General features: G+C 31.7%; 1 protein-coding gene across 1 annotated transcript; it reads left to right on the top strand.

Moving 5' to 3' along the window:
- Positions 1–594: 594 nt before the first annotated feature.
- On the top strand, positions 595–16841 carry LOC131849292 (protein zer-1 homolog). Its single transcript, XM_059199332.1, has 8 exons — positions 595–1894; positions 5403–5605; positions 6437–6608; positions 7182–7343; positions 9792–9953; positions 10812–10961; positions 11379–11631; positions 12936–16841. The coding sequence occupies exons 1-8, from the start codon at positions 887–889 to the stop codon at positions 13121–13123; spliced, it is 2298 nt and encodes a 765-aa protein (XP_059055315.1). The 5' UTR covers positions 595–886; the 3' UTR covers positions 13124–16841.
- Positions 16842–17079: the final 238 nt, after the last annotated feature.

The following is a 17079-nucleotide window of genomic DNA, read 5'->3' as shown; positions in this document are numbered from 1 at the left end:
TGATGTGCGTGGTAGTTAGGTATATCTTATGCGTTGCAATCCCAGAGGACTGCCATGGCATGTCTCCGTTGTATATATGTATATTACATTATATATTAGTATGAATTACGTACATCTTGTTTTATTTTTATTCTGTGAATTAAAATCAAATTTGTAAAATCAAAATGTAATGTTATATGTATACTGTAATGTTATTTAAAATGTTAATATTATATGCCCACAATATTGTTATTTTCCTGAATTCTATTATATTTCCGAACGTATACTGACAGAGACAACACTATGCCGTCTAAGGTGATGCCAGATTGCAAAAATTCTCCCAAATTTTAAGAACAACATTATATCTTATTGTTAAAACTGGTTATGTTACGTACCCTATGTTATTAGTTCTGACACGGACTTAATTTACAGGATTCTTTTAATACAGAATTTAATTTTGTTGCGTCGGGTTTCGAGTGATTATTGTTCTGAATCTGAATTTTACGGTAGCTTTTCACAAAATTTTGTGGAAAGCAATGTACTGATCGGGCAACACTGGTCTGAGGCATTGTCTACTATGTGCACCTTTCGGGAATTATTATTTCATCTGTGGCGCTCTAGGAGAGAGTACGGCTATTACCAATTACCAGCAGCTACCGCATAGAGAAGAAAAAATCGTCTCTTGTTGCGTTGTGCGAAATTCTTATTTCCGTATTTCCATTGTATTTTTATCTGTTTATTTAATATCTTGTTTATTGGAAGTGAAGGTGACAGTACTTTTTGTGGATTAAAGTGTAATATTATTTTGACTATAGTGTAACAGAGACAGTACAGAAATGGTGTTCTCAGTGACGGCCTTTCTATTTTCTACATTTTAAAATTTTGTAAAATCTGTGTGCGCTTCAGAATGGCGTCCGACAAGGAAGTTTTTTCTTTGTACGATAGCAGTCCTGCTTCATTGTTCGACATAACTATGTCGTTCATAGTCGACAATTTGAATACTATTACGAAAGTAGATGCTTCCAGTCGATCGCGCAAACTCAAAGACGACATCTTACTACCTGCGGAAATATGTGAAAAATTTCTAGCAGCTTATCAAAAAAATAGTCGCATCAGTGACAATATTGCCAATTTGTTCCGTGACCGTGAACGTACAAGATTGGACACTGTCAAACTGCGCAACTCTCGCATCACTGATGATGGTCTACGCATTTTTATGAAGCATAAGCCTTACGAGGTGGAATTGGTGCAATGTGAATATCTCTTGCCAGCTTCCTTAGACATCATAAATGCTAACAGCCAAAATTTAGTGTCACTGAAATTTGGTCCACTTACAAATGTGCTATCAGCACAGAATGAAAGCCTGTTTAGGCAGAGAGGATACATAATAAATGCCCCAAAACTCAGAAAACTCACGATTCAACGTCGAGGGTTGGCCATTGTTCCAAGGCTCCTCCTAAAATCCTTGCCTAATTTAACTCATTTGGATTTATCTGATTGTAGTTCAAATACTTCAATATTGGCTATAAATGAACTAAAGAATTTAAAGTCACTGATATTGTACAGCGTGCATTGGTCAAAAGATGTAATAGTTTGGATAACCACCTTGCAAACATTGCAACACTTGGATATATCTCAGGCTAATGAGAGACAGGGCAAATATTTTTGCCCGAATGATGTTTTGTCAAAGTTAGTGACTAGTCTGCCACTGTTGGAGTCATTAGATATATCGGGAACAAATTTGGCTGGATCTGGAGCAGCAGCTGTTTCAAGGGATCACTCTGGACACAGCAGGGCTCATGAGTGTTGTGATATACCTGGTCTTGTGAGTCGGGTCCACAGACCTTTGGAGTTTCTTGGTCTCTATGGTACCCATCATGGTGCTTGTAAGAGGCATGACATTCCTGCCAAAGTGGTAAGTGTGTATATGATTGCTAAATTTAGTATTATTCTAATTCTAATTAATATAAAAAAATTAAAGTGTTTTACTTCACACCTAAACTGCTTATTGGACATTGCTGTATTTTACAATACAGTTATACGATATTTTTTCTTCTAAGAAACAGGTATAATGTAGAAGCATTTTTAATATAAAACTTTTCATCATGGTGTTAGATTTGCTAAAATCTTTGAAAAATCTTTTGTTAGTAAGAAAATAAAGCACACATTAATGCAGAATAATGCAATTTAAAGAAACCTCATGGATAGGTGGTTCTGCAGAATGGAATAATCTTTTGTAATTATAATTAATTTGAGGGTAGTTCTCAAATATTATTAATAAAATAAAATTGATTTATTGATAAAAGAAAATATAGATTTTAGTAGTTGTGTGCTTTCTCCTAAATTACGAATAATGTTTGTAAAAACTGAGTTACAGGTATTATTACTGCTTATGTAACTTCTTACATCTTCATTATTCCATTTTAACAAACATAACATACTGTCATATCTGATATTCCAATGGGGATCAGACTCGTTTTCAACTATCTACTTTATGATGAGGATATTGTGAGTGTACTTGGGCAAGATACACTTCTTTCCCAGTTTTTTATACTGTAACAAAATATGTAGGCTGTTGTACTAAATCATAGAAAATTTTAACTGAGTACAACTTTATAAAAATTAATCATAAATCTTAGGATTCATATGTAATATATGTATTTAGAATATTATTGCTATCTATTATCTTACAACAAAGATTTAAAGAAATACTTTCAGTACCCCTTATATGAAATGTATAATGCATATGAAAGCCTATTCTACCTATCTATCAACAAACAAAGTAAACAATGCAAAGGTAGTTTGCAAATGGCAAATGGGTTTCTATGTAAATTCCTTCCATTCCATTTTTTCCATTCCTTCCATTTGAAATCTTCTGGAATGTTTAAGGTTTCTATATTATAAAACCTAGTGAACAACAGCTGCAATTCTGCAGGGGGGGAGGTTTAAGGAATAAGTATTTCACAATTATCAATATAATTGTGAAGTACCTATTCTTGTTCATAAAATTGATTTTTACAGTTTGTCTACTGCTTGCTAGATGGCGTTGTACATAACATATATAAATAAAGTTTGCCATTAAACTTAAACATTTCTACTAATGGTAGTTTTTATATTTTCTATTATTACTTCATTCTATCATTAAAATTGGTTCTGGAATGTGCACATAATGTCTTACTTATGGAATGTATACTTCATTTAAGCTACTAAGACAGTTACAAGCCTTTTCAATTTCCAACATCCATTACATACTAATCATTTCTACTAATGGTAGTTTTTTGTATTTTCTGTTATTAATTCATTCTATCATTAAAATTTGTTCTTGAATGTGCATATAATCTCCTACTTATGGAATGTATACTTCATTTAAGCTACTAAGACAGTTACAAGCCTTTTCAATTTCCAATACCCATTACATACCAACCATTTCTACTAATGGTAGTTTTTTTTATTTTCTATTATTAATTCATTGTATCATTAAAATTTGTTCTTGAATGTGCACATAATCTCCTACTTATGGAATGTATACTTCATTTAAGCTACTAAGACAGTTACAAGCCTTTTCAATTTCCAATACCCATTACATACCAACCATTTCTACTAATGGTAGTTTTTTTTATTTTCTATTATTAATTCATTGTATCATTAAAATTTGTTCTTGAATGTGCACATAATCTCCTACTTATGGAATGTATACTTCATTTAAGCTACTAAGACAGTTACAAGCCTTTTCATTTTCCAATACCCATTACATACCAACCATTTCTACTTATGGTAGTTGTTATATTTTCTATTATTAATTCATTCTATCATTAAAATTTGTTCTTGAATGTGCACATAATGTCCTACTTATGGAATATATCCTTCATTTCAAACTACTAAGACAGTTTAGACAGACTTATTCAATTTCTAACATCCATTACATACCCTATTGCAAAGAATACTTTTTTTAAATTTTGCTTGATATTTCACAGTTTCTTAAATATGAGATTCAACCATAAACAACCTCCTTTACCCTACATATACAATTTAACTGGACTACGTATATGTATCTTTATTATACATCTCCTTTAAATATAAAATAGAAATTATTATCTTTGTATATAGTAGTTATCTCTAATAATTTTTAAAACAGACTACTTATAATAAGTCTTACGGAGGAAAGTTTGAATCTACAACAAATTTTAACAAATCACTTTTTGCCAAATTGCTTTTAAGGGGTTATATCCACTTGCAAGACAGAATAAAATACGTTTTTTGTGAACTCTTTTTGAAGAGCCATTTTATTTTAAGTTAATAGAAAATATGTACATAAACAGAATTTAATGAACTTTAATAAACCAGGGATTCATTTTGAAAAATATTGGATCACTGTTTTTATAGCCGATCTATAGAGGGACCTCCAAAAAAAGCTGTCTGACGGTGAGGAAGATATTTCTCCTTCAAATTATCTGAAACTCAAAAACAAAAAAAAGTACTTATCTTGATAGATGACTACAAGTAATGATGGAAGGAATAATGATAATTGTGATTTTTGACAAAATGGTGCGTCCCAAAACAAAATTTGCACTTAAGTGGCTTATAAATCAAATTATTCCTTCGACCATTACCTGTAAAATATATCTAAGAAGGTCGTGTGAAAATTTCAAGCTGGTCTGTTCAGCCGTTTCAATTTATTTTCCTCACCGACTCTGAGAACAGCGTTTCGATCGAATAACGCGTTCAAAGTTTTGAGAACCATTTACATTAAGTAATTTGTTTCCAACTTACATAGGGTTTTCTAATCCAGGACTATAACAGGAACTCTCTGCTTCCTCGTTTGTCTCTAAAATAGACAACTGTTGTTGTCTAAAAGACATTCTCCCCTCGCGCATGCATCTTTGCGCTCTTGCGTCCGAAATCGAGATCCGTTCTACGTTCTCTATTCTCACGTAAGACTGAGCGTTAGGTCCAAGCGATCCCAATGCACTAATATACTAAAGGACCTTTTACCTTCATTGAACAAACCGGCTGCAATATATGCAGCTAGCAACTTGACTACGTGGAAGATCACATTCAACTGACGAAATTAACTTATCTTCAACCTAAAATTTCTAAATATGGCTTTCAGGTCATATAATGCACCTTTTGTATTCTTATTTTAGGGTTCCAAACATAATATAACTCCCAAATAAATAAAAACGTAAGATAATATTCCGGCATGCACCTCGCCCACTTCCGAACGCTCGGAGACGTCCTTACTAATACGCTCATATCTCCGAGACTTTTTATCGGATCTGCTTCAAAGTTTCGGAAAATATTCTCAAATATATGTACGTTCGAAAAATGGAAAGAAAAAAGAACTATTCTTTTTAAATTACAAGTGGATATAACCCCTTAAATACAGTTTTATAAGAGACAATATTCTTACTTTTCTATTTAAGATTTCCGGCGATGCCAATGAAGAACAGATACTGACTGCAGCTGTAGCTTACAGGGAAAGACCAGCAATGTTAGCTCGTGTTCTCAATGATCTTTATTACTTGTTCCGTTACGAGAACAATGCCTATGTAGGCCGAGCTCTTTGCGTTGTATTAGATGCTATGGATCAACATGTGCTGGAAAAGCACATCCAAATTTCTGGAAGGTAATATTAATTATTCTATTAATTATTATACAATACAATTTTATGTACTACTGTATAAAGAAAAGTAATTAAAATAGATTTGTTGATCTTTTTGGCAGTTTGATAAAATTGTCAAATTCTTATTTATTTCCATGTAATTGGAATGACAAACAAACTGAATGCCCAATTTTTGTTGTCATGTGCTATTAGTTGTTGCGCGTTAGTGATCTAGATGCTATCTAGATAGATAACAATCAACAATAGAGGGGTCAGCCTACTCGAAGGAAGTCAATGTCGTACTAAACTGGTTTAAATTAGCACTCAATCAAATAATATTCACTAGTACTAAATATGTCAATGGTAATGTCACAGTACACGAAAATCTACAATATATAATTAATATTGAAAATTATAGTTATTAGAAACTTATTATTTATGTTTCACTGCACTTTCTATCTCAATTACCACATTATTATCGGTTTAGACAGCCGCTATTGTTTGCCGCTGTTTACAGCGTCGCATTGACAGCATGTCAACGTGCAGGTAAATAAGGCTATTGGCGCCATTAGCCATTGCGAATAATAAGACTATTTCAGGACGTGACCTTAGCATGCCTTTGTATTACAGTTTATAATATGGTTAAATAATTCTAAGGTTACTCCATCTGGTGTTTATGACGACAAAAGATCTCTATTCATTGATATTTTATAATATAATCGGCTACATCGTAATATTGGCTATTCTATGATCACAAAATTTTGGTTTAAGTTTCATATTTTACATCCATTACATCGTTCAATGTTATAAAAATTGTAAGACCTTTTTCATTTAAACATATGTGATATTTTATAGTGCTACACTATTCTACATAGTGAAGGGGAAAGAAAAAGATAGAATTGGCATTAAGCTGAAGAGGCGCATCATAACTGCTTTACTTGACGGGATGGAAGCTCATCTTGGAGATGACACAATGATGAGAAATGGTTGTCTAACTCTCTGTCAGTTTAAGATTCCGACAGACGTGGTAAGTATTATTGTTGCTAAGTGTCTGGAACAAGTTCGCTATTATGATATTTTTAGTGAAACTATTGATTGATTGATCTTAATCGTCGCCAGTACTCCTGAATAACTAATTTTAAATAGTCTAGTTCATAAACTTCTATTTGTACCAAACCTTGGTAGCTTACAGGATCCAAAGATGTGGAAGAAGATGTATTGCGCAGATGAAGTCGTGAATATAAGTTCTACACTCCCCGATGGATGCTCGGACTATTATTGGAATTCTTTTTGTAATAATATTTTTAGTATTTGTAACGACAAAGTTATTGACAGTTGTCAGCCAAGCTGGTGAGTGGCAAGCTTCGTCTATATATATGGCGGGTCCTGCATATCACGTCATTATGTGGTGCTGATAATATCGCTCGTCTGTTCTCATATATCCTGGAGGCCTAAGGTGTCTCCATACCCTATAATTTCACTGCCATATCTGCCCTTCAACCGAAACACAGCTTAACACGTAGTACAGCAACGTCACGTAGACGACTTTTTACAAAGTCTGCCTCCTATTAATTCATGATATAATAATTTATTATTGTAGATGTTTGAGTATGAGCGTGTGGTGCAAATATTGTTGAGCGGTGTCGCCGATTTAAACCAGGAAGGATTTGTGCAAAGAATTGCCATATATTTACTGAACTCGCTGGCCTGTCAAGTGGACGGAACACAAAAACGTTTTCTGGGAAATAACGGCGCAATAGGGGTAACTGTTTTGTAATTTATTCAAAATATTGTCCTTTTAATATAATTTCATTTATCCAAGAGCACGCGCTAATTATACTATTAGTCTATTGCTGCTTTATATTTAACCTCATCGCCTTAAAATATGCAATCTTCACTGTTCTAAATATATGAAACTTTTTGAGAATAGGAAAAATCATTATGTTATTGTGTCAATAACCAAAATAGTTTATGCGAGTGACTTTTTTGTTTACGAGTATAGATATTTACCTAGATAAATATAAAATAGATCTTGATTATGGGCCGCGAATTTGTTATAATTATCATGAAGTACCTATTATTACCTGGTAATTAACTTCGCGCAAATCATTAACGTAATTGTTAAGCCAGACAACATCATTGTTCAATAATTTATTTCTCCGCCCCGGCTTATACCTATGTAGTGAACATTTACTAGTAGCTATCGGTTGAAAGAAAATAATCTAAAGAAAACCAATAAATAGGAGTAACAGAAGGCTCACATATAACAGTCCAAATTGTAAATTAATATTCGAATAAAAATAATGTATATGTACCATTAAAAACTGGCCTTTACCTTCATTGCAATGTCGAATCTATTATATTTGCGACACAGCTTGACACAATAGCAAAATTTTGCGCTTAAGTTTTCAAGTTTGTTCACATATCTGCTTTTTACAGTATTACTTATTATTAATTTATTATTATTTTGGGTTAATTTGATTTTATTTTCCTAAGGCAAAAATAAATACCAGTTTTTGATTAATTACGTGCTATGTAAATTCTATAATTAATTTCTCGACAACGGTTTGCTAAAGTTAATGACTATTATTAATTATTTGCTGAGCGTTGTATTTTATGCACGCAAAATAACAGCACTTTCGATTGTATTTGGCATTCTGTCTGTGACCTATGCATGTGCCTGTAAAATTAATGTGGTTTTTTTTAGATAATAATATTCAAGTTGTTGCCATTAATTGATTTATTATATAGTAATTTAAAGTGCACTTACCATTTTAAATTATATTAAATTCATATATTTTTCTACATTATTTTAATTTATTATTATTAATTATTTGCTGAGCGTTATAATTTATGGCCTATGCATGATATATACTGTGTGCGACCTATGAATGTGCCTCTATATTTGTATATTTAATAAAGTACTTATTTAGCATATTTACATAAAAGAAATTCAAATTGTTGCCATTCATTCATTTATATTATAATAAAAACATTTAAAATGCACTTGTCATTTTAAATTCATATATATTTCTTCATCGTTTTAGAGTATTTGCTACTATTAATTATTTGCTGAGCGTTGTAATTTGTGGCCTATGCATGACATATTACACTTGTAAAATAACAGCACTTTATTGTATTTGGTAATCCTATTTGCGACCTATGCATGTGTCTATAAATTTGTATATATTTAATAAAGTACTTTTTTAGAATATTTATGATACAGAAAGTTCAAGTTATTGCCATTAATTGATTTATTATATAGTAATTTAAAATGCATTTAGCATTTTAAATTATATTAAATTCATATATTTTACTACATTGTTTTAATTTACTATTATTATTTGCTGTGCGTTGTATTTCACGGCCTATGCATGATATATTACTTATGCAAAATAACAGCACTATCTATTGTAGTAGGCAATCTTCTGTGCGACTTATGCCTGTGCCTCTAAATTATTTATATAATAAAGTATTCTTTTAGTATATTTATGATAAAAAAAGTTCAAGTTATTGCCATTAATTAATTTATTATATAGTAATTTAAAATGCACTTAGCATTTTAAATTAATTTCATATATATTTTCTACATTGTTTCAATTAATTTATTATTATTATTTATTTGCTGAGCGTTGTATTTCGTGGCCTATGCATGAGATATTCTTGCGAAATAACAGCACTTTCAGTAGTACTTTGCAAATCCTGTGTGTAACTTTTGTTTCTGTGCTTGTGCCAGTATTTTTTATAGACGTATGCTTTATTGTTTTTAAATATATTTATGATTAAAATAATTTCAAAATGTTGTGCGACTATATTAATATTGTTAATTTTTTTTTTGGTATTGTGTGTTTTGTGTTTGCTATCTTATAATGTATGAATGAATAAAGTAACTCATTTATTTTATGTATGCCTACCCTCTTTATATTTAACTTGAACTTTATATCGAATTAAATTTTCTACACAAATATATCCTACATACAACATTATATATGATTTCACGTAGGCAGTGAATCGGGATTTAGACAGTACTTTATACTTCTAACTACTATTGACCTTAGTGTTGAGTTTCTAAAAATTTCTCATGATCTGAACATCGATCCCCACAGAATACTAGTTATCTAATTTAGGAGTATAGGTATCTCTTGGTACAGGTATGAGTTTGTTAGATCTACCTAAACATTATAGATGACATGTGTAAAAATTGTTACAGAAAATGTTGAATTTAATATCAGACCGCCTGGAGCGCCGTATATGCGATGATGTACTGGAGGTGGCATGGTCCACTATGTGGAATGTGACTGACGAGACTCCACAGAATTGCCAGAGGTTCCTGGAGAACCGAGGCATGGAGTATTTCCTTGCTTGTCTTAAGGTATTTCAATGATCCAGTTAGTTAACTAACCGCCGCACTGCGAGACTTCAAATGGTTACTTAAGCAATTACTTAGTGCAGTTTTTAAAAATGTCCTACGCAAATAAGGACAAACAAGACAAGCTAACTGTTACTTAAGTGCCAAATGATAGAATGACGTACATTTTCAGGTTATTTTGAATTAGACTTCGTCCTTTACTTTTTTATAAGTTGGTTTTAAATTATAAAAACTAATTGTATTTTATTATAGCTATAGATTTACGTCTAATAAGTAAAAAATGTATTGTAACTGTAGTGATCAATTTAAATAAACCTACAAGGACATATAAGGAGCAACCTACAAGGAGCATGCATACATTTATTTGCGTTGACAACAAGAACGCATGCGTATCATTATTGAGTGAAATTTTGTAGATATTTTCCATATTAAAAAATATATAAGCTGACTATTTTTTTATATTTTGATAATAACTATTTTCCTTTATTTTTGGATTTAAAACGTGCACAGTAGTCTATTTAAATATTTTTCACCTAATATCTATGTTTTGAATAATTAAACTTAAAATTCTTATATGTTTTCTAATAATTTTGTACTACTTACAATATCTCTTTATCTAATTGCAGTCGATAGCATATGTTCCCTGATCTATACTCCATTATAGTTCTCATTAGCTAATAAATGATTAAATTTTGACTCTGGGCTGGAAAGGCTCATTAACAGATTTAATAATATTAACGAAATATTCATTAGCGATAATTTAAGGAACGTCTCTGAGTGCAGCGGTTTTAACTATTAATATGTTTTAAATATTTTTTTTAGATTAATATCTATTTCATACTTTTATATGTGCATTTATAGAGTTTTCCCGATAAAGAAGAGCTGCTCCGTAATATGATGGGTCTGCTTGGCAATGTTGCTGAAGTGGCAGAATTACGACCTCAATTGATGGATAAACTGTTTCTCACCGTCTTTTATGAATTACTTGATTCCTGCAGTGATGGCATAGAGGTAATAAAACATTATAGGTTATATTCATAAACTTCTTAAGTATGTATATATATTAGACTGAATCGTAATATTACTAATTTTATAACACTTCACTACTATTGGCTTATTGTTTTACTGTTACATAAGACTTCTGTCTTATGTATCAGTGCACATAATCTTCAGTATTACTGGGTTATCTTATGAGGACGGTATATGTATTGCCATAATATTTATGTGAGATAGTCCTTAAATTACTAGATGCGGGCCTCTGCTTAGAATTTTCGTGCTGCTTGGTCATTTTTATATCATAATTCCGTGTTCTTTAGTAGTTCTAGTGTCGCAATGCAATGAGTCACAAAAGTGTGTGTGTTCTCGTATGAGTATGACAACTTTTTACCTGATTAATTGTTTTGAAGCAATTGTGATAATGATTTATAGGTGAGCTACAATGCTGCCGGAGTGTTAGCCCACATGGCATCAGATGGACCCGAAACTTGGACTGTGGAAGATCCAGCTCGGGATGCAGTTCTGACGCGTGTCGCAGCTGCAGTCGACCGTTGGGACCTGAAGGCAGAACGGAATATTAACTACCGTTCCTTCGAGCCTATTCTAAGCTTACTGCACGCCCATCACACCCCGCAATGCCAACACTGGGCCGTCTGGGCATTGGCCAACCTGACAACTGTTTACCGTGAGTATATGTTTTACAACATTTATGATTTCATTACTCCTTCTTATAACGCTAACCCATTTTTTGTGCATGTGCAGATTCCTGCTGATTGTTAGGATCTGCTTCAATTCGAAGTCGCATAAATCCGCTCTTTCCAAGAACAATGACATTTTCAATTTTACTACTTCAAGGTGAGGGTAGACCACAGCATGCTGCTGGTTCTACGGCAAAGGATGCGGAAGCAGCCCAGGTTTAGGCTTTAATCATGTTTCTTGGAGCCGACGTACAAACCAAAACGCCAAAATGGCCGGTTATAAGACCAATAAGATGTCATTGATGTTAATGAAACGTGATAATTTATATAATAGTCAGGTCAAAATTAAACCACTCCCTGTTTTGGCTACCAAATTGGGCCCTATGTCCGTAGCGTGGCAAAAAAATACAAATGATTTTATACACAGATTTGTTATTTGAAAGGGATTCACGCCACAGACAACATTGAGTATCTCTGTTGATCTAATATTTACGTACACTTTCATGTGCCCCAATTACCTCTTTTCCTTACTAAAATGAACAGAATATCCTTATTCATATAATGATTCATGTTAGTATATTATTCATGCAGTCTTATCATTTCAGCCCGAGTTAAATGATCGAAAAGTGTTAAAAATGACAGTTCAAATTTGAAAATTTGCTGTATCTGACGTTTTCGCTCCGCTTTGTTTGCAGCTACCGTTCGTTCTAATTCTTAAAGCTTTTTACATGCTTAATTAAAGCGGGTACGAAACGAGTTAGGATAGTGGAAGATGAAGTTGTGTAACATTAGAATGTGCTACGTACGCTGCTCGCTATCTTCCTGCGATATTACAGTGGAGTAATATCGCTTCGATTGGAAACGTTAATCAAAATTAAACGGCTATCAAAAATATTTAATTAGAATGTCAAAATACAAAAGATAATAAAAATTATTAACAACATTGTACGATTCTCAACCTTGCAGTTTCAATGTCGAAAGACGAATGTGTTACCTACAGCGTTATGAAAAAAAGATCAAAAAAGCCTCCAATAATGAAACAATTTTTTCGAAATAATTTTGTTATTAAAATTCAAACGGTGATTCATATGATATGAATAAACTGTATAATAATGTTTTATTATGTATATTAATTGTAGATTCGTCTAAATCTTGAAATTATTATTTTAAGAATTTAAGTAGAATGTTAATATTGTCTTATAACAATTAGGATTCTTAACGGACTATTCGAAGTCGATTGAAATCCATCTATTTTAGTATTACTTCACAACATAGCATGTATCTGTTTCAGCTGAGAAATATTGTCACTTGGTAGAAGCGGAAGGAGGACTACGATTACTGAAAGATCTGCTGTTGCACCCTGCTCCTTATCAGCACATTAAGGATCTCGCACACGTTGTTATCGACAATTGCTCCCGGTATGCCGTGCGCGAGTTCGATGGCGATACCCTTTCGGATGCACTGTCTTTTGACAACTAACTAACGGAGTATTTCGAGGACATATATCCTCATTTGCACGAATAGATGAAATTCGCGAGGCCTCCGATTATTAGATCCACCTGAAGATACGTCGACTGCGAGCACCGACAACCCACGTATAGTGATGTAGCGAATTCTATTCAACTGCATAAAATTGAACTATAAGTGAACCGAAGTAAAAATGCCATGTAAGCATGAATTGAAACGGTCACTGTGTTAGTATCATAAGTGAATTATAATAGTGGCGCGTGCTCTTTACTCTTACTATCGAATTTCACTTCTAACATCTCACGGCCCTTGTATGACCATTTAATCAATCTTTGTCTAAATAAAAAATAACCTGTAGTTGTGTGACAAGTATTACGGCTTACCAACTATGCCTAATTGATTTCTTATAAAGGAACAGTCCAAATTGAATAGGTATAAAACTTTTGATGTTAGAATTGTAGTAATATATGGAAAATAGATGTAAGGAAGGTGCAACACTGATTTTGTTTTGTTTGCCACTATATGCTTTAAATGTTATAGCATTATGAACTGTATTTTGTAATATAAATTGAGTTTCTATATTTTACGTTTAAATAAATATTTATTTTAGGATAGTTTCAGTAAACGTTATTTAGATATAATATTGGTAGTAATTAAACTCTGTTCCTTAAATCACTACTTAATTAACACAATATTTTGCACATTACTAGTCTTGCTACTGTAAGCATAAATGTGTATTAATTATTATCAATTAAAATATTCAAAATCCGTTTCATCTAAATTTTTAGGAATACAGAATGTTCTATACTTGGTTAAAATTCTTTACTTCACATGAAAAAGCCTTTGCCTAATATATGACTTTGATATAATTTTTGTCACACCGTATACAAATATTCGATTTCAAGTTGCAACTTTTCTACTTAGTTTAACCAAATCATCATACTTTATTCGTTATATATGAAGTATTGTTTCATTAACTTTTAGAGTAACATTTTTTCGTTTTCTAATTAGTTAAGATTTTTAAGAAATAAATCAGTTAATATTTGTATCGTTGTTTTGAATTGGTTATATGTACGTTAATAAGAAATATTTTGTTGATTGAAAGATGATCCATTTTTTTAGTTAAAATTATTACTTCCGTTTTTATCTCTTAAACTCTTTCTATGTGCTGTAGCACATTTGTGTATTAGGGATAAAGTTATTAATAATAAAAAACATAAATGTTTATTGTCTTTTAAAATATATTATTGCATACAAATATAATCATGTCGTCGCTTATAACTATGTCGTATATGGATGTCTGTATAATCAATGTTACTGAAATAAGCTATTGTCGATTTGATCATTCTCGATACATTTCACACCTAGTAATCTTACAATCTGTTAACAACATTATATGATTACAATCCTGCATTGATTGTCTAATATAAGTGTAATAGAAAATATTAGATAATCAAAATGTATCAAATGCTGACATAGCAGACTTCACACATTTCTTAAATAAACAGTAGTCGAATCGAGGCAGTATTGATTGAAAATTGTAATAATTGTTGTCGGTGTTAGCATAACCAAACGTATATATCATAACAATCTGTATCACATTTTGTGTTAATAAAGCTTTATAAAAGGCTATACACTAACCCGTAAGGTATAATATAAGACAAGTTTAATCTATATTGAATGTGATTTATGTATTGCTATAACATATCTAGTATAACCGATATTGTTTAATCTACATTACTATTAATAGTTTATATAAGTAACTATGTGTCTAGAATCAAGTAATTACTACTTCTATTCTTAAACCTATAAGTTATCATTAAAAATTTTCAATAGTTATTTACATACAATAATGTTACCATCAAGCCTCACAATGCCATACAGCAACTAAACGAATTATACTATTATATCTTACGATTATATTTCGTATTATATAGATAGTAGAGGTGTGTCGTGGATACAAGAAATAATTTGTGTCTAAACATTTTCTTGAGCATAAATATAATACAAGTTTATTGAAGCTGTGTAGGTTAGTTATATTTCCAATTACAAATATTTCACAAAATTCCGTTCATGATTTACTACGAATTTTAAAGAAAAAGTAAAAATATAAATTGTTATTAACGTAACAGACATCTGATATTTTTTTATTAATTTCTACAATACTGTTACAATAATTAGGTTGTTCGGAAAGTAATTTCGTTTTTTCTTAACTTAGGATTTAATTGTATTTTTTGCACTCAAGTGCACACTTAAGCCGTATAATTTTTATATGCTTTGAGAGCTCATATAGCAAGGCCGATGTGTGCAAAAATTACAATTAATTCTACGCAGTAGTTATTGGTTGGTATCCTTTTAAATATGGAGAGGAATAAGCAGCATTTTCGACATATCTTATTGTTTTATTACAGAAAGGGCAAAAATGCTGTTCAAGCCAGAAAGAAATTGACCGATGTGTGTAGAGAAGGTGTGTTAACAGTACAACGGAACTGGTTCGCTGAATTTGCAATTCTGATGTCGAAGATGAAGATGAAATTTAACCTCAATCCGATCTCACGTTACTTGCCGGTTCGCATCAACCAGTGCCTTTATCAGCTTCAACCGGCCTTCCCGAGGATCCCGAAGATGCACCACGTATCTTCGACATCAAAATTGCCGGATCGAAATTTAGTGAACCAGTTCTGGCACTGGCGTACTGTTAACACACCTTCTCCACACACATCGGTCAATTTATTTCTGGCTTGAACAGCATTTTTGTCCTTTCTGTAGTAAAACAGTAAGATATGTCGAAAATGCTGCTTGTTCCTCTCCATATTTAAAAGGGTACCAACCAATAACTACTGCGTAGAATTAATTGTAATGTTTCACACACAAGCCTTGCTATATGAGCTCTCAAAGCATATAAAAATTATATAGCTTAAGTGAGAAGTTGAGTGCAAAAAAACAATTAAATCCTAAGGTAAACATATGTTAATTACGTTGTATTTATTTGTCTTTACAATATCTTATTAGCATGAAATTGTAATCAAGTATTAAAATAATCATGACTACTGCTCACTAGTAATTCTAACGAAGCGATACCCTCTCAAGAGTACTGGTGATACAATGTTCTCTCTATTTTAAATCAACCCTAATATTAATTATAATAGTGTCTTTAAATTAAAAAATCTACAATTTTTAATGTATTTTCAACAAAACTATATAGATTAGTTATTTTCTACGAAAACGTTTAGCAAACTTTTCAATTTATATACCTACTATAATTATAACTCCATCCACCACTACAAAAATATGTTCTGTAATTTATTTCATGCTTTCTGTTGTATTCAATCATTCTAATATATTTTCTACTAGTAGTCGATAATTTGAATCAAGTAAAACTTTCGTAATTCATCGAAACTGTTTCTCATTGTAAACTTAGTATTATGTTTAATCGTAGTAATATTATATTCATGTGTTTTTGTTATTAAAATATATCTCTTATCAAAATGTTGAAATGTATTATTTCTAGAAGTCTTGGATCTTCAAAAGATTGTCGTCTTAGAAATTAATATGTATCAATAAAGTAATACTACACTAATGATGTTTTATTTAAAACCCTATGTTCCAATAACTCCCAAAGTAGGTATACTTTAACGGCATTTGTGTTATATCCTGCATTGTGCAGGACAACAATTTTAAGGGACAAATATATACTCCGAGGACGCTCTTTCATCTGCGCAGGTGTAAACAATATTGATATTATTCCATAACGTGAATTCGTACACTAGTTTACTATATATTTACTGTACCTATATACTTATAATAAAACTGTAGGGGTCGAATGTCTGTACATAGAGAAAAAATGCCTATAACCGTGCTAGGAGGATGTTAGAGGTAAAATAGATTGATTTCATTTCTAACATCCTACTAACTCTATTGATTAATAAACACATCCAGATTCTTTTTCAATTTTTTTGTTAGTCTAA

Source organism: Achroia grisella, unplaced genomic scaffold, assembly GCF_030625045.1.
Source record: "Achroia grisella isolate CSIRO2021 unplaced genomic scaffold, CSIRO_AGI_Agris_v1 utg640, whole genome shotgun sequence".
Taxonomy (NCBI): domain Eukaryota; kingdom Metazoa; phylum Arthropoda; class Insecta; order Lepidoptera; family Pyralidae; genus Achroia; species Achroia grisella.
This window is presented reverse-complemented; position numbering and strand designations above follow the sequence as displayed.

Excerpts from the sequence above, each read along its gene's own strand:
- LOC131849292 (XM_059199332.1), top strand. The coding sequence starts at position 887 with ATGGCGTCCGACAAGGAAGTTTTTTCTTTGTACGATAGCAGTCCTGCT. Across the intron at positions 5,606-6,436 it reads CACATCCAAATTTCTGGAAG|TGCTACACTATTCTACATAG; the intron begins GTAATATTAATT and ends GATATTTTATAG. Across the intron at positions 11,632-12,935 it reads CAACCTGACAACTGTTTACC|CTGAGAAATATTGTCACTTG; the intron begins GTGAGTATATGT and ends TATCTGTTTCAG.